Source organism: Oncorhynchus nerka, linkage group LG15 (genome assembly GCF_034236695.1).
Source record: "Oncorhynchus nerka isolate Pitt River linkage group LG15, Oner_Uvic_2.0, whole genome shotgun sequence".
Classification (NCBI taxonomy): domain Eukaryota; kingdom Metazoa; phylum Chordata; class Actinopteri; order Salmoniformes; family Salmonidae; genus Oncorhynchus; species Oncorhynchus nerka.
The window spans coordinates 23,957,531-23,976,093 of record NC_088410.1 but is presented as its reverse complement, the minus strand read 5'-3'; the positions used below and the strand labels follow the sequence as shown (position 1 = coordinate 23,976,093).

The 18,563-nt window shown below is 44.2% G+C and overlaps 1 protein-coding gene across 1 annotated transcript in view; it reads left to right on the top strand.

The window, feature by feature from the left end:
- LOC115127811 (voltage-dependent P/Q-type calcium channel subunit alpha-1A-like) overlaps window positions 1–18,563 on the top strand; it is a 116,296-nt gene that overhangs the window by 90,587 nt on the left and 7,146 nt on the right. Inside the window, exons 33-37 of the mRNA XM_065000685.1 lie at window positions 10,104–10,220; window positions 10,461–10,526; window positions 10,669–10,766; window positions 11,868–12,018; window positions 13,787–13,914. Coding sequence (XP_064856757.1) covers window positions 10,104–10,220; window positions 10,461–10,526; window positions 10,669–10,766; window positions 11,868–12,018; window positions 13,787–13,914 — 560 coding nt within the window. The remainder of the gene's footprint in view (window positions 1–10,103; window positions 10,221–10,460; window positions 10,527–10,668; window positions 10,767–11,867; window positions 12,019–13,786; window positions 13,915–18,563) is intronic.

Sequence of the window (18,563 nt, the reverse complement as noted above, 5' to 3'; positions counted from 1 at the left end):
TCCTCTCTCTCCCTATTTAACCTATTTAACCTCTCTCTCTCTCCTATTTAACCTCCTCTCTCTCCTATTTAACCTCCTCTCTGTCTCCTATTTAACCTCTCTCTCTCTCCTATTTAACCTCCTCTCTCTCTCTCTCTCTCCTATTTAACCTCCTCTCTCTCTCCTATTTAACCTCCTCTCTCCTATTTAACCTCTCTCTCTCTATTTAACCTCCTCTCTCTCTCCTATTTAACCTCTCTCTCTCTCCTATTTAACCTCCTCTCTCTCCTATTTAACCTCCTCTCTCTCCTATTTAACCTCCTCTCTGTCTCCTATTTAACCTCTCTCTCTCTATTTAACCTCCTCTCTCTCTCCTATTTAACCTCTCCTATTTCTCTCTCCTATTTAACCTCTTCTCTCTCTCCTATTTAACCTCCTCTCTCTCTCCTATTTAACCTCCTCTCTCTCTCCTATTTAACCTCCTCTCTCCTATTTAACCTCCTTCTCTCTCTCCTATTTAACCTCCTCTCTGTCTCCTATTTAACCTCTTCTCTGTCTCCTATTTAACCTCCTCTCTCTCTCCTATTTAACCTCCCTCTTCTCTATTTAACCTCTCTCTGTCTCCTATTTAACCTCCTCTCTCTCTCCTATTTAACCTCTTCTCTCTCCTATTTAACCTCCTCTCTCTCTCCTATTTACCTCCTCTCTCTCTCCTATTTAACCTCTCTCTCTCCTATTTAACCTCCTCTCTCTCTCCTATTTAACCTCTTCTCTGTCTCCTATTTAACCTCCTCTCTCTCCTATTTAACCTCCTCTCTCTCCTATTTAACCTCCTATTTCTCTCTCTCTATTTAACCTCCTCTCTCTCCTATTTAACCTCCTCTCTCTCTCCTATTTAACCTCCTCTCTCTCTCCTATTTAACCTCTCTCTATTTCTCTGTCTCCTATTTAACCTCTTCTCTCCTCCTATTTAACCTCTCTCTCTCCTATTTAACCTCTTCTCTCTCTCTCCTATTTAACCTCCTCTCTGTCTCCTATTTAACCTCTCTCTCTCCTATTTAACCTCTCTCTCTCTCCTATTTAACCTCCTTCTCTCTCTCTCCTATTTAACTCTCTATTTAACCTCTCTCTCCTATTTAACCTCCTCTCTCTCTCCTATTTAACCTCCTCTCTCTCTCCTATTTAACCTCCTCTCTCTCTCCTATTTAACCTCTCTCTCTCTCCTATTTAACCTCCCTCTCTCCTATTTAACCTCTCTCTCTCTCCTATTTAACCTCCTCTCTCTCTCCTATTTAACCTCCTCTCTCTCTCCTATTTAACCTCCTAACCTCTCTCCTCTCCTATTTAACCTCCTCTCTCTCCTATTTAACCTCTTCTCTCTCTCCTATTTAACCTCCTCTCTCTCTATTTAACCTCTCTCTCTATTTAACCTCTCCTATTTAACCTCTCTCTCTCCTATTTAACTCTCCTCTATTTAACCTCTCTCTCTATTTAACCTCCTATTTAACCTCTCTCTCTCCTATTTAACCTCCTCTCTCTCTCCTATTTAACCTCTCTCTCTCTCTCTCTATTTAACCTCCTCTCTCTCTCCTATTTAACCTCTCTCTCTCTCTATTTAACCTCCTCTCTCTCTCCTATTTAACCTCCTCTCTCTCTCCTATTTAACCTCCTCTCTCTCCTATTTAACCTCCTCTCTCTCCTATTTCTCTCTCTCTCCTATTTAACCTCCTCTCTGTCTCCCTCTCTCCTATTTCTCTCTCTCCTATTTAACTGTCTCCTATTTCTCTCTCTCCTATTTAACCTCCTCTCTCTCTCCTATTTAACCTCCTCTCTGTCTCCTATTTAACCTCTCTCTCCTATTTAACCTCCTCTCTCTCCTATTTAATTTAACCTCCTCTCTCTCTCCTATTTAACCTCCTCTCTCTCCTATTTAACCTCCTCTCTCTCTCCTATTTAACCTCTTCTCTCTCTCCTATTTAACCTCCTCTCTCTCCTATTTAACCTCTTCTCTGTCTCCTATTTAACCTCCTCTCTCTCTCCTATTTAACCTCCTCTCTCTCTCCTATTTAACCTCTCTCTCTCTCCTATTTAACCTCCTCTCTCTCTATTTAACCTCCTCTCTCTCTATTTAACCTCCTCTCTCTCTCCTATTTAACCTCTTCTCTCTCTCCTATTTAACCTCCTCTCTCTCTCCTATTTAACCTCCTCTCTGTCTCCTATTTAACCTCCTCTCTCTCCTATTTAACCTCTCTCTCTCCTATTTAACCTCCTCTCTCTCCTATTTAACCTCCTCTCTCTCCTATTTAACCTCCTCTCTGTCTCCTATTTAACCTATTTCCTCTCTCTCTCCTATTTAACCTCCTCTCTCTCTCCTATTTAACCTCCTCTCTCTCCTATTTAACTCTCTCTATTTAACCTCCTCTCTGTCTCCTATTTAACCTCCTCTCTCTCTCCTATTTAACCTCCTCTCTCTCCTATTTAACCTCTTCTCTCTTTAACCTCTCTCTCTCTCCTATTTAACCTCCTCTCTCTCTCCTATTTAACCTCTCTCTCTCTCTCTATTTAACCTCCTCTCTCCTCTCTTCTCTCTCCTATTTAACCTCCTCTCTCTCTCCTATTTAAACTCTCCTATTTAACCTCTCTCTCTCCTATTTAACCTCCTCTCTCCTATTTAACCTCCTCTCTCTCTATTTAACCTCCTCTCTCTCCTATTTAACCTCCTCTCTCTCCTATTTAACCTCCTCTCTGTCTCCTATTTCTCTCTCTCCTATTTAACCTCCTCTCTGTCTCCTATTTAACCTCCTCTCTCTCCTATTTAACCTCCTCTCTCTCTCCTATTTAACCTCCTCTCTCTCTCCTATTTAACCTCCTCTCTGTCTCCTATTTAACCTCCTCTCTCTCCTATTTAACCTCCTCTCTCTCCTATTTAACCTCCTCTCTCTCTCCTATTTAACCTCCTCTCTCTCTCCTATTTAACCTCCTCTCTGTCTCTATTTAACCTCCTCTCTCTCCTATTTAACCTCTCCTCTCTCTCTCTCCTATTTAACCTCTCCTATTTAACCTCTCTCTCCTATTTAACCTCTTCTCTCTCTCTCCTATTTAACCTCCTATTTCTCTCTCTCCTATTTAACCTCCTCTCTCTCCTATTTCCTCTCTCTCTCCTATTTAACCTCCTCTCTGTCTCCTATTTAACCTCCTCTCTCTCCTATTTAACCTCCTCTCTCTCTCCTATTTAACCTATTTCCTCTCTGTCTCCTATTTAACCTCTCTCTCTCCTATTTAACCTCTCTCTCTATTTAACCCTCTCTCTCTCTGTCTCCTATTTAACCTCCTCTCTGTCTCCTATTTAACCTCTCTCTCTCTCCTATTTAACCTCTCTCCTATTTAACCTCCTCTCTCTCTCCTATTTAACCTCTCTCTCTCTCTATTTAACCTCCTCCTATTTAACCTCCTCTCTCTCCTATTTAACCTCTCTCTCTCTCTATTTAACTCTCCTATTTCTCTCTCTCCTATTTAACCTCCTCTCTGTCTCCTATTTAACCTCCTCTCTCTCCTATTTAACCTCCTCTCTCTCTCCTATTTAACCTCCTCTCTCTCTCCTATTTAACCTCCTCTCTCTCCTATTTAACCTCCTCTCTCTCCTATTTCTCTCCTATTTAACCTCTCTCTATTTCTCTCTCCTATTTAACCTCCTCTCTCTCCTATTTAACCTCCTCTCTCTCTCCTATTTAACCTCTCTCTCCTATTTAACCTCCTCTCTCTCTCTATTTCTCTCTCCTATTTAACCTCCTCTCTCCTCCTCTCTGTCTCCTATTTAACCTCTCTCTCTCTCCTATTTAACCTCCTCTCTCTCTCCTATTTAACCTCCTCTCTCTCTCCTATTTAACCTCTCTCTCTCTCCTATTTAACCTCCTCTCTCTCCTATTTAACCTCTCTCTCTCCTATTTAACCTCTTCTCTCTCTCCTATTTAACCTCTCCTATTTCTCTCTCTCCTATTTAACCTCTCTCCTATTTCTCTCTCTCTCTCCTATTTAACCTCTCTCTCTATTTCTCCTTCTCTCCTATTTAACCTCCTCTCTCTCTCTATTTAACCTCTCTCTCTCCTATTTAACCTCCTCTCTCTCTCCTATTTAACCTCTCTCTCTCTCCTATTTAACCTCTTCTCTATTTCTCTCCTATTTAACCTCCTCTCTCTCTCCTATTTTCTCCTATTTCCTCTCTCTCTCTCTCCTATTTAACCTCCTCTCTCTCTCCTATTTAACCTCTCTCTCTCTCCTATTTAACCTCTCTCTCTCTCCTATTTAACCTCCTCTCTCTCTATTTAACCTCCTCTCTCTCTCTATTTAACTCTCCTATTTCTCTCTCTCCTATTTAACCTCCTCTCTCTCTCTATTTAACCTCTCTCCTATTTAACCTATTTAACCTCCTCTCTCTCTCCTATTTAACCTATTTAACCTCTCTCTCCTATTTAACCTCCTCTCTGTCTCCTATTTAACCTCTCTCTCCTATTTAACCTCCTCTCTCTCTCCTATTTAACCTCCTCTCTCTCTCTATTTCTCTCTCTCCTATTTAACCTCCTCTCTCTCTATTTAACCTCCTCTCTCTCTATTTCTCTCCTATTTAACCTCCTCTCTCTCTCCTATTTAACCTCCTCTCTCTCTCTATTTAACCTCTCTCTCTCTCCTATTTAACCTCTCTCTCTCCTATTTAACCTCCTCTCTCTCTCTATTTAACCTCTCTCTCTCTCCTATTTAACCTCCTCTCTCTCCTCTCTCTCTCTATTTAACCTCCTATTTCTCTCTCTCTCCTATTTAACCTCCTCTCTCTCCTATTTAACCTCCTCTCTCTCTCCTATTTAACCTCCTCTCTCTCTCCTATTTAACCTCCTCCTCTCTCTCTCCTATTTAACCTCCTATTTCTCTCTCCTATTTAACTCTCTCTCCTCTCTCTCTCCTATTTAACCTCCTCTCTCTCTATTTAACCTCCTATTTAACCTCCTCTCTCTCTATTTCTCTCTCCTATTTAACCTCCTCTCTCTCTCTCTATTTAACCTCCTCTCTCTCTCTATTTAACCTCTCTCTCTCTCTCTATTTAACCTCTTCTCTCTGTCTCCTATTTAACCTCCCTCCTCTATTTAACCTCTCTCTGTCTCCTATTTAACCTCCTCTCTCTCTATTTAACTCTCTCTCTTAACCTCCTCTCCTATTTAACCTCTTCTCTGTCTCCTATTTAACCTCCTCTCTATCTCCTATTTAACCTCCTCTCTCTCTCCTATTTAACCTCCTCTCTGTCTCTATTTAACCTCTCTCTCCTATTTAACCTCCTCTCTCCTATTTAACCCTCTCTCTCTCCTATTTAACCTCCTCTCTGTCTCCTATTTAACCTCCTCTTCTATTTAACCTCCTCTCTCCTATTTAACCTCTCTCTCTCCTATTTAACCTCTTCTCTCTCTCCTATTTAACCTCCTCTCTCCTATTTAACCTCTCTCTATTTAACCTCCTCTCTGTCTCCTATTTAACCTCTCTCTCTCCTATTTAACCTTCTCTCTCTCTCCTATTTAACCTCTTCTCCTCTATTTAACCTCTCTCTCTCCTATTTAACCTCCTCTCTCTCTCTTAACCTCCTCTCTTTATTTAACCTCCTCTCTCTCCTATTTAACCTCTCTCTCTGTCTCCTATTTAACCTCCTCTCTCCTATTTCTCTCCTATTTATTTAAACCTCTCTCTCTCTCTCTCTATTTAACCTCCTCTCTGTCTCCTATTTAACCTCCTCTCTCTCCTATTTAACCTCTTCTCTGTCTCCTATTTAACCTCTCTCTCTATTTAACCTCCTCTCTGTCTCCTATTTAACCTCTCTCTCTCTCCTATTTAACCTCCTCTCTCTCTCTCCTATTTAACCTCTTCTCTCTCTCCTATTTAACCTCTCTCTCTCTCCTATTTAACCTCCTCTCTCTCTCCTATTTAACCTCCCTCTCTCTCCTATTTAACCTCTTCTCTGTCTCCTATTTAACCTCCTCTCTCTCCTCCTCTCTCTCTCCTATTTAACCTCTCTCTCTCTCCTATTTAACCTATTTCCTCTCTCTCTCCTATTTAACCTCCTCTCTGTCTCCTATTTAACCTCCTCTCTGTCTCCTATTTAACCTCCTCTCTCTCTCCTATTTAACCTCCTCTCTCTCCTCTCTCTCTCCTATTTAACCTCCTCTCTCTCTCCTATTTAACCTCTCTCTCTCTCCTATTTAACCTCTCTCTATTTAACCTGTCTCCTATTTAACTCTCTCTCTATTTCTCTCTCCTATTTAACCTCCTTCTCTCTCTCCTATTTAACCTCCTCTCTCTCCTATTTAACCTCCTCTCTCTCTCCTATTTAACCTCCTCTCTCTCCTATTTAACCTCCTCTCTCTCTCCTATTTAACCTCCTCTCTGTCTCTATTTAACCTCCTCTCTCTCCTATTTAACCTCCTCTCTCCTATTTAACCTCCTCTCTCTCTATTTAACTCTCTCTCTATTTCTCCTCTCTCTCCTATTTAACCTCCTCTCTCTCTCCTATTTAACCTCTTCTCTCTCTCCTATTTAACCTCCTCTCTCTCTCCTATTTAACCTCCTCTCTCTCTCCTATTTAACCTCCTCTCTGTCTCCTATTTAACCTCTCTCTCTCCTATTTAACCTCCTCTCTCTCTCCTATTTAACCTCCTATTTAACCTCTCTCTCTCTCTCCTATTTAACCTCCTCTCTCCTATTTCTCTCTCTCTCCTATTTAACCTCCTCTCTCTCTATTTCTCTCTCTCCTATTTAACCTCCTCTATTTAACCTGTCTCTCCTATTTAACCTCTTCTCTCTCTCTATTTAACCTCTCTCTCTCTCCTATTTAACCTCCTCTTTCTCCTATTTAACCTCTATTTCTCTCTCTCCTATTTAACCTCCTCTTCTCCTATTTCTCTCTCTCCTATTTATTTAACCTCCTCTGTCTCTATTTAACCTCTTCTCTCTGTCTCCTATTTAACCTCCTCTCTCTATTTCTCTCCTATTTAACCTCTCTCTCTCTCTATTTAACCTCCTCTCTCTATTTAACCTCTTCTCTCTCTCTATTTAACCTCTCTGTCTATTTTTAACCTCTCCTATTTAACCTCTCTCTCTCTCCTATTTAACCTCCTCTCTCTCTCTATTTAACCTCCTATTTCTCTCTCTCCTATTTAACCTCTCTCTCTCTCCTATTTAACCTCTCTCTCTCTCCTATTTAACCTCCTCTCTCTCTCCTATTTCTCTCTCTCTCCTATTTAACCTCTCTCTCTCTCCTATTTAACCTCCTCTCTCTCTCCTATTTAACCTCCTCTCTCTCCTATTTCCTCTCTCTCCTATTTAACCTCCTCTCTCTCTCTATTTCTCTCTCTCCTATTTAACCTCCCTATTTCTCCTCTCTCTCCTATTTAACCTCCTCTCTCTCCTATTTAACCTCTCTCTATTTCTCTCTCCTATTTAACCTCTCTCTCTCTATTTAACCTCCTCTCTCCTATTTAACCTCCTCTCTCTCTCCTATTTAACCCTCTCTCTCTCTCTCCTATTTAACCTCCTCTCTGTTTAACCTCCTCTCTGTCTCCTATTTACCTCCTCTCTCTCTCTATTTAACCTCTCTCTCTCTCCTATTTAACCTCCTCTCTCTCCCTATTTAACCTCTCTGTCTCCTATTTAACCTCTCTCTGTCTCCTATTTAACCTCCTCTCTCTCCTATTTAACCTCCTCTCTCTCTATTTAACCTCTCTCCTATTTAACCTCCTCTCTGTCTCCTATTTAACTCTCTCTCCTATTTAACCTCTCTCTCTCTCTCCTATTTAACCTCCCTCTCTCCTATTTAACCTCTTCTCTGTCTCTATTTAACCTCCTCTCTCTCTCCTATTTAACCTCCTCTCTCTCTCTATTTAACCTCCTCTCTCTCCTATTTAACCTCCTCTCTCTCCTATTTAACCCTCTCTCTCCTATTTAACCTCCTCTCTCTCCTATTTAACCTCCCTCTCTCTCTCTGTCTATTTAACCTCCTCTCTCTCTCCTATTTAACCTCTCTCTCTATTTAACCTCCTCTCCTATTTAACCTCTGTCTCTATTTCTCCTCTCTCTCCTATTTAACCTCCTATTTAACCTCTCTCCTATTTAACCTCCTCTCTCTCTCCTATTTAACCTCCTCTCTGTCTCCTATTTAACCTCTCTCTCTCTCTCTCTGTCTATTTAACCTCCCTCTCTCTCCTATTTAACCTATTTCCTCTCTGTCTCTATTTAACCTCCTCTCTCTCTCCTATTTAACCTCCTCTCTCTCCTATTTAACCTCTCTCTCCTATTTAACCTCCTCTCTCTCTATTTAACCTCCTCTCTCTCTCTATTTAACCTCCTCTCTCTCCTATTTAAATCCTCTCTCTCTCCTATTTAACCTCTCTCTCTCCTATTTAACCTCCTCTCTCTCTAACCTCTCTCTATTTAACCTCCTCTCTCTCTCCTATTTAACCTCTCTCTGTCTCCTATTTAACCTCTTCTCTCTCTCCTATTTAACCTCCTCTCTGTCTCCTATTTCTCTCTCTCTCCTATTTAACTCTCTCTCTATTTCTCTCTCTCTATTTAACCTCCTCTCTGTCTCCTATTTAACCTCCTCTCTGTCTCCTATTTAACCTCCTCTCTATTTAACCCTCCTCTCCTATTTAACCTCTTCTCTCTCTCCTATTTAACCTCCTCTCTCTCTCTCTCCTATTTAACCTCCTCTCTCTCTCTTTAACCTCTTCTCTGTCTCCTATTTAACCTCCCTCCTCCTCTCTCTCTCTATTTAACCTCCTCTCTCTCTCCTATTTAACCTCCTCTCCTCTATTTAACCTCTCTCTCTCCTATTTAACCTCCTCTCTCTCTCCTATTTAACCTCCTCTCTCTCTCCTATTTAACCTCTCTCTGTCCTCTTCTCTCTCTCCTATTTAACCTCCTCTCTCTCTCCTATTTAACCTCCTATTTAACCTCTCTCTCTCCTATTTAACCTCCTCTCCTATTTCTCTCCTATTTAACCTCTTCTCTGTCTCCTATTTAACCTCCTCTCTCTCTCCTATTTAACCTCTCTCTCTCCTATTTAACCTCTTCTCTGTCTCTATTTAACTCTCTCTCTCTCCTATTTAACCTCTCCTCTCTAACCTCTCCTATTTAACTCTCCTATTTCTCTGTCTCCTATTTAACCTCCTCTCTCTCTCCTATTTAACCTCCTCTCTGTCTCCTATTTAACCTCTCTCTCTCCTATTTAACCTCCTCTCTCTCCTATTTAACCTCCTCTCTCTCTCCTATTTAACCTCCTCTCTCTCTCCTATTTAACCTCCTCTCTCTCCTATTTAACCTCCTCTCTCTCTCCTATTTAACCTCTCTCTCTCCTATTTAACTCTCCTCTCTCTCTCCTATTTAACCTCCTCTCTGTCTCCTATTTAACCTCCTCTCCTATTTAACCTCTCTGTCTCCTATTTAACCTCTCTCTATTTAACCTCTCTCTCTATTTAACCTCTCTCTCTCTGTCTCTATTTAACCTATTTAACCTCTCTCTCTCCTATTTAACCTCTTCTCTCTCTCCTATTTATTTAAACCTCCTCTCTCTCTATTTCCTCTCTCTCTCCTATTTAACCTCCTCTCTGTCTAACCTATTTAACCTCTATTTAACCTCTCTCTCTCTCCTATTTAACCTCCTCTCTGTCTCCTATTTAACCTCCTCTCTCTCTCCTATTTAACCTCCTCTCTCTCTCCTATTTAACCTCCTCTCTCTCTCCTATTTAACCTACTCTCTCTCTCCTATTTAATCTCATCTCTCTTTGTTTTGGTTTGATTTTGGCATTTTGATAGAGGGGCAATAATAGTTCAGTAAAACTAATTGTCTCTTTCCTCTCTCTCTTCTTCTGATCACACACCCACCCACCCACCCCCACACACACACACACACACACACACCACACCACACCACACCACACCACACACACACACACACACACACACACACACACACACACACACACACCACACACACACACACACACACACACACACACACACACACACACACCACACCACACCACACCACACACACACACACCACACCACACACCCATACATCGCTGCTGTAGAATAACTTCATCAACCTGAGTTTCCTTCGACTGTTTCGAGCGGCTCGTCTCGTCAAGCTACTGAGACAAGGAGAGACTATACGCATCCTGCTCTGGACTTTCGTCCAGTCATTTAAGGTACACACACATAAACACACACACACACACACACACACACACACACACACACACACACACATAAACACACATAAACACACACGCACACACACACACACACACACACACACATAAACACACACACACACACATGAACAAACACACACAGCTTTTCCTTTCCTATGTCCAGTCTGGTATGGGCAGTTAAGCTGTTTGTAGTCTTAACACTGAAAATGTACTTCCCTGTGTGTCCACCGGTAGGCGCTGCCCTATGTGTGCCTCCTCATTGGCATGCTGTTCTTTATCTACGCCATCATTGGGATGCAGGTGAGTACTGCTGACATAGCCTCTGTAATAAAGCATCTATTCAGAAAAGGATTTCTATTGATGCCAATAGCCAATGATGGATGTCAATAGTCAGAATTCAGCCCTAAATGATCACTTCCTTGACCTCTGTGTGTGTGTATAGTTGTTTGGTAATCTGGCACTGGGCGAGGACGAAGGCAGTGCCATCAACGAAAACAACAACTTCAGGACTTTCATCATGGCACTCATGTTACTATTCAGGTGGGTTATCTACTCTCTCTCTCTCTCTCTCTGCTTTCATATGCTCCTTCTCTCCTTTCCTCAATATCCATGCTCTCTCTCTTTCCCTCACCCTCTCTCGCTCACCCTCTCTCTTTCCCTCACCCTCTTTCTCTTTCCCTCACCCTCTCTCTCTTTCCCTCTCTTTCCCTCACCCTCTCTCTCTTTCTCTTTCCCTCACCCTCTCTCTCTCTTTCCTTCTTTCCCTCACCCTCTCTCTTTCTCTTTCCCTCACCCTCTCTCTCTTTCCTTCTCTTTCCCTCACCCTCTCTCTCTTTCTCTTTCCCTCACCCTCTCTCTTTCCTTCTCTTTCCCTCACCCTCTCTCTCTCTTTCCCTCACCCTCTCTCTCTTTATCTCTCTTTCCCTCACCCTCTCTCTATTTATCTCTCTTTCCCTCACCCTCTCTTTCTTTCTCTCTCTTTCCCTCACCCCCTCTCTCTCTTTCCCTCACCCTCTCTCTCTCTTTCCCTCACCCTCTCTTTCCCTCACCCTCTCTCTCTCTTTCCCTCACCCTCTCTCTCTCTTTCTCTCTCTTTCCCTCACCCTCTCTCTCTTTCTCTCTCTTTCCCTCACCATCTCTCTCTCTTTCTCTCTCTTTCCCTCACCCTCTCTCTCTCTTTCCCTCACCCTCTCTCTCTTTCCCTCACCCTCTCTCTCTCTTTCTCTCTCTTTCCCTCCCCCTCTATCTATTTATCTCTCTTTCCCTCACCCTCTCTTTCTTTCTCTCTCTTTCCCTCACCCTCTCGCTCTCTGTTTTCTATTATTCTCACCCTCTATCTTCTCTCCCACACTGACACACATGTTTTTGTTTGTTTTTGTCCATGTGTATGCATCCGTATGTGTGTGTGTGTGCGTCCGTTCATGTGTGTGTGTGTGCATCCATATGTATGTATGTGTGTGTGTGTGTGCATGCGTCCGTTCGTGTGTGTCTGTGTGTGTGTGCGTGTGTGTGTGTGTGCACGCGTGTGTGTGTGCGCGCCCGTGTGTGCATGCGTGTGTGTGTGTGCGTCCATTCATGTGTGTGTGTGTGTGCATCCGTACGTGTGTATGTGTCTGTTCGTGTGTGTGTGTCCTGTACCAGGAGTGCGACAGGTGAGGCGTGGCATGACATCATGCTGTCGTGTCTGGGGGGTAAGAAGTGTGACCCAGACTCAGGGAACACAGAACCAGAGTGTGGCAGCACCTTCGCATACACATACTTCGTCTCCTTCATCTTCTTCTGTTCTTTCCTGGTAAGAGGACTAATCAAACCCTAACCCCTAGCCCCTAACCCCTATCCCTTATACCCTAGTCCAGCATTTCTCAAATTCAGGTTGTTGTTTTTTTGTCCCAGCACTACACAGCTGATTGAAATAATCAAAGCTTGATGATGAGTTGGTTATCTGAATCAGCAGTGTAGTGCTGGGGGAAACCACAATGTGCCCCCAGGGGGGGCCCCAGGACCCAGTTTGGGAAACCCTGCCCTAGCCCCTCCCACTAGGACCTTCACATACAGCATTTCATCTTCCTCTGTTCTTTCCTGGTAAGGGGACTAGCCCTAGCCTTTAGACCCTATCTCCTAGACCCTAGCCCTTAGACCCTATCTCCTAGACCCTAGCCCTTAGCCCCTTCTCCTAGATCCTAGCCCTTAGACCCTAGCCCTTAGACCCTAACTCCTAGACCCTAGCACCTAGACCCTAACTCCTAGACCCTAACACCTAGACCCAACTCTTAGACCCTAGCCCCAAGACCCTAACTCTTAGACCCTAACTCTTAAACCCTAGACCCTAACTCTTAGACCCTAACTCTTAGTCCCTAACTCTTAGACCCTAACTCCTAGATCCTAACTCCTAGATCCTAACCTCTTACTCCTAGACTCTAACCCCTAGACCCTAGGTTCTAACCCTTAGACACTAGACCCTAACCCCTAGACTCTAACCCCTAGACCCTAACTCCTAGACCCTAGCCCTTAGACCCTAACTCCTAGACCCTAGCCCTTAGACCCTAACTCCTAGACCCTAGCCCTTAGACCCTAACCCCTAGAATCTGACCCCTAGACCCTAACTCCTAGACCCTAACACCTAGACCCTAACTCCTAGACTCTAACCCCTAGACCCTAGATTCTAACCCTTAGACCCTAGACCCTAACCCCTAGAATCTAACCCCTAGACCCTTACTCCCAGGTTGTATTGAAAGCTAGCTAGCTGCATCCTATTAAACCTGTCACCTGGTTTGCTTGGTTAGCTAATAGCCAATGCCATTGCAAGCAAGGTAGGAATGACTTTAAATAGCTAAATGGTTAGCTAGCTAGCAAGCTGCATACATGGCTGTGAGTCTGGCTGGCACTAGCAAGAGTATGTTGATTTTAATTGTTGAATTGTTGGGTAGCTAGTTAGTTATCTATCTAGTTGTAGCCAGAGGACTTTCTACAATTTCTAGCTAGCTAGCAGCATTATAAAAGCTAGCTGCAGACTGCAGACACATTGGCTACCTAGCAACATGACAGAATTGATCATTTCTGGAGACAGTGTAAACGCAATTTGAGCTAGCCCAGCAAGGCCAGCCCAACAAGGCCAGCCCAACAAGGCCAGCCCAGCAAGGCCAGCCCAACAAGGCCAGCCCAACAAGGCCAGCCCAGCAAGGCCAGCCCAACCCTGGTTAACTTTAAAGTGCCAATGGAAACAAGGCTTCAGCAGTTCTAGAAGAGGATATTCAGACACTCTTGAGGACAATGGAAGTTGATTTGAAAATGCTTCTTTAATTTTCAATCCAATCTGTTTCAGCCTGTAATAACTGGGTCTGGTTGAATGGATTTGTGCAACTCAGTGAACAGGTCCCAGACTTTGTAATGTTCCCGTGTTGCATAACATTTGTAATTGTCTTTTTTTGGTATCTAATAATTGTTGCTGTGTAGATGCTGAATCTGTTTTTGACTGTGTTTGTTTGTGTGTGTGTGTGTGTGTGTGTGTGTGTGTGTGTGTGTGTGTGTGTGTGTGTGTGTGTGTGTGTGTGTGTGTGTAGATGCTGAATCTGTTTGTGGCTGTCATCATGGATAACTTTGAGTACCTGACCAGAGACTCATCTATACTGGGTCCTCATCACCTGGATGAGTACGTCAGGATATGGGCCGAGTATGACCCCGCTGCCTGGTGAGTCACACACACACAGATATACACAGGTACACACATATACACGCACACACACACACACATAAACGCACACAGACACACACACACACACACACACACATAAACGCACACAGATACACACAGGTACACACATAAACGCACACAGATACAAACAAGTACACACACACACACACACACACAAAAAAGCACACAGACACACACACATAAACGCACACAGACACACACACACACACATAAACGCACACAGACACACACACACAAACACACACACATAAACGCACACAGACACAGGTACACACACACACACATAAACGCACACAGACACACAGACACAGGTACACATAAACGCACACAGACAGACACACACACACTGCTGTAGACACTATCACCGATGTACATGTGTATAAACTATTCATGTTTAATCAAATGGACATAATGTTTTGTTCATTTACACTTGACTAATGTACGTCCAGATGGCACATACAGATTTACACTTACGTCAAACTCATATATGGACACAGCATCATACACATGATTAACATTGTTGACTGTACAGTGCCACTAGCTAATCCATGCCTTTCTCTCCTAATACACTTTTGCTCTAGCTTCTCATTCTAACCTTAAACCCTTAACTGAAAGCGCAAACCTGACCCCAGTCATGTGACCAGTCACGTGACAGAGGAGACGATTTCAACTGATAATAAACCATAGAGTTAGATAGGGGACTGTAGATGGATTTAACCCATTTTGACATTGCTGTCACAGACACCATAATGGCACAGATACAAGTATGAGTCCTCTATCTAACTCTATTTAATAAACTGACCATTTACGGATGTGGGAGTTTAGTGATACTGATGATAATGATGATGGAGTTAACAGGGAACAGGTGCTTCTGCACCTGACCAGCCGTCCTGTCTCTCGTGTTTCTTCCTCTCCTTTGTCGTTCTCTCTCTTTCTGTTTCCGAAGTGTTGATATTGTGGAGGCCCTTAAATCTATGTACTGTGAACTCAGTGACTACCCGGCCGTAACACTCCCTCAATGTGTGTGTGTGTGTGTGTGTGTGTGTGTGTGTGTGTGTGCCTCTCTCCAAGTGCACTTCCACCAGATGTACCGGTTAACAGAGCTAGAGGGAGGGGGGGGATGGTAAAAGAAGACAAGGGCAGAGAGAGAGAGAGGAAGAGAGATTGTCTGCATTGTGGTTCTTTGTATCACTCATTGCTGCATGGTTAACGTTTCTATTGGCAACCATTGGCAGTTTATGGAAAAGGAAACCAGGAAAATACACACCCTGTATTTTGATACTGAGAAATGCATTGTCCATTAGAAAGCAATTTTCTCTATTATTCTTCAATATATCTCTGAAAATGCACTGATAGACATACAGCTTTTATGTAGTTGGAGGAAATATGGAAGAAAGATGTCTTTGAGTAAAAAGATATATGTAGCAAAATGTATGTAGATTATATGTGGATTTATATGTAGAAACATATATATCAGAAATGTGGAAAAACGCTTGTGTTTGTGTTGTGTGTGTGTGTGTGTGTGTGTGTGTGTGTGTGTGTGTGTGTGCCATGTGTGCATGCTTGTTAGACTGATTTATACTCTTGTTCTCCTTTGTGCTCTCTCACTCTGTCTATCCTCCCCCTCCCTTTCTCTCACTCTGTCTATCCTCCCTCTCCCCCTCCCTCTCTCTCTCTCTCTCTCTGTGTATCCTCCCTCTCCCCCCCTCTCTCTCTCTCTCTCTCTCTCTCCCTCTCTCTCTCTCTCTCTGTCTATCCTCCCCCTCCCCCTCCCTCTCTCTCTCTCTCACTCTCTCTGTGTATCCTCCTCTCCCTCCCCTCCCTCTCCTCTCTCCCCCTCTCTCCCCTCTCTCTCTCTCTCTCTCCCTCTCTCTCTCTCTCACTCTGTCTATCCTCCCCTCTCCCCCTCTCTCTCTGTCTATCCTCCCTCTCCCCCTCCCCCTCTCTCTGTGTATCCTCCCTCTCCCCCTCCCCTCTCTCTCTCTGTGTATCCTCCCTCTCCCCCTCCCTCTCTCTCTCTCTCTCTCCCCCTCTCTATCTCTCACTCTGTCTATCCTCCCTCCCCCCCTCCCTCTCTCACTCTGTCTATCCTCCCTCCCCCTCCCTCTCTCACTCTGTCTATCCTCCCTCTCTCCCCTCCCCCTCTCTCTCTCTGTGTATCCTCCCTCTCCCCCTCCCTCTCTCTCTCTCTGTCTATCCTCCCTCTCTCTCTCTCTCTCTCTCTGTATCCTCCCTCTCTCTCTCATCCTCCCTCTCCCCTCCCTCCCTCTCCTCTCTCTCTCACTCTGTCTATCCTCCCCTCCCTCTCCCTCTCTCTCTCTGTCTATCCTCTCTCCCTCCTCCCTCCTCTCTCTCTCTCTCTCTCTCTCTCTCTCTCTCTCTCTCTCACTCGGTCTATCCTCCCTCCCTCCTCTCTCTCTCTCTCTCTCTCTCTCTCTCTCTCTCTCTCTCTCTCTCTCTCTCTCTCTCTCTCTCTCTCTCTCACTCTGTCTATCCTCCCTCTCCCCCTCCTCTCTCTCTCTCACTCTGTCTATCCTCCCCCCTCTCTCTCTCACTCTGTCTATCCTCCCTCCCCCCTCTCTCTCTCACTCTGTCTATCCTCCCTCCCCCCCCCCTCTCTCTCTCTCTGTGTGTATCCCTTCCTCCTCTAACCTCCCTGTATTCTTCTTGCAGCGGGCGCATACATTATAAGGATATGTACAGTTTATTGAGAGTAATCTCCCCTCCTCTGGGCTTGGGCAAGAAATGCCCTCATAGGGTGGCCTGCAAGGTTTGGACCCAACTATAACACAACGTTTACGCAACCTGCTCGTTCTGTCTCTCACTCAGAGACTTGGGAATGAATGTTACGCTCTATCTCTCTCTTTTTCTGATTTTCGTTTATCACTTCTTCTTCATGGTCATTTCTTATTAGATTTTGTTTTGGTTTGGTTTGTAGTCACCCATAGTCACCATCTTGCTTTGGTTTTCTTCTTAATATTGGTATGCATTCTTGATTATGATAGAGGAGAATGTTTGGGACAATGCAGAACACACCACACCTGTTTGAGTAGCAACTGTCTGAAGCATGATGTTGTAGGCACTGCACTTGCTATCTGTACTGTACTCACTAAACGAACAAACGATTCACTACTACAAAAATTCACTATTACAAACGATTCACTACTACAAACGATTCACTACTTGCACATTTTTCAATGAGTCAATCCAGGTTGTTGGGGTCAACTGCATTTCAATTCACTCTGTTCAGGAAGTAAACTTAAAATTCCAGTTCCATGCGTTTCAGTGAGAAAAATGACTTCCTAAATTGACTGAATTGAAATAGAATTGACCCCAACCCCGGAGTCAATACTTTATCAACGACATAAGAAAATGGAACCATTGTGTTTTCTTGGTTTGTGCTTGCTGTCTATCTAACCATGACCATGGTCAGACCATGGTACAACAGGGTTCTAGCATCGTGCATTGTTCTAGAATGGGGGGTCCGGATGGTGGGATGGGGAGGGGTTTGGGGGAAGGGTTGCAAAATTCCGGGACCTTTACAAAATTTCTCAGGTTTTCCAGCAATCCTGGTTCTCTGCTGATTCCGGGAATCTTCCAAACAGAATTTCTGGAAAACCTGTGAATTTAGGGAAAGGTGGGGGGTAAAAGGAACTGCATTGACATGACTTACCATTTGTGACATCACCACCCCAGCAGCGGAGCTTGTTCTTGCCTGCTAGAAGCCCTACTGCACGTTCTATACGAGAGGAGACACAAACACCCTCTTTTACCTCCTCGCATAGAACGCTGTGTTATTATAGCTACTTATACTAAAACTACACCACCCCCACACCCTCTCTCCTCCTCCCTCTCTCCCCCTCTTCTCCCCCGAGATAGCCAACCAGAGCTGAGTCTCTGTCTTTCTTAACCTCCCCTCTCTCTCCTCTCGTAACCTCTTCTGACCAAACAATAACCTCTGTGTATTTGTTTCCCCCTTTCTTTTTGTTGTTCCTTTCTCCTCTCGTCTCCCCCCCTCTCCTCCACCCCCATGCACCTCTTGTTCGTGTGTCAACCCAAACTCCCTACCCCCCACCCCTCATCGGTTTTTCATTTCTTGGTTGTCCGTCCACGTTTGTCGTTGCTGGTGTGTGTGTGTGTGTGTGTGTGTGTGTGTGTGTGTGTGTGTGTGTGTGTGTGTGTGTGTGTGTGTGTACGTGTGGGCCTACTACCACTACTACAGCGGCCGAATCACTTACAATGACATGTATCAGATGCTCAGGCACATGTGTCCACCGTTAGGCCTGGGGAAGAGGTGCCCTGCCCGGGTCGCCTACAAGGTAGACTCCCCCACTCCCTCCCTCCCTTTCCCTCCTTCCCCCTCCCTCGTGGGACCCCCCACCCACCTCCATCGCCCCTCCAAACTCCTAAAACTCAGCGCTGTCATTATTGTCTGTTAGTGGTGGTGTGATGGTGAGCACTGTTTTTATTATCGGTCGGAACTGGGGCTGGAGGGAGGGAGGGAGGGATGAACGGAGGGAGGGAGGGATGAACGGAGGGAGGGAGGGAGGGATGGTGGTGAAGTAGAATGACAGGGAAATGATAGTCAGTCCCAGAGACCCTTAAGATACGCTGAGCCACAGGAG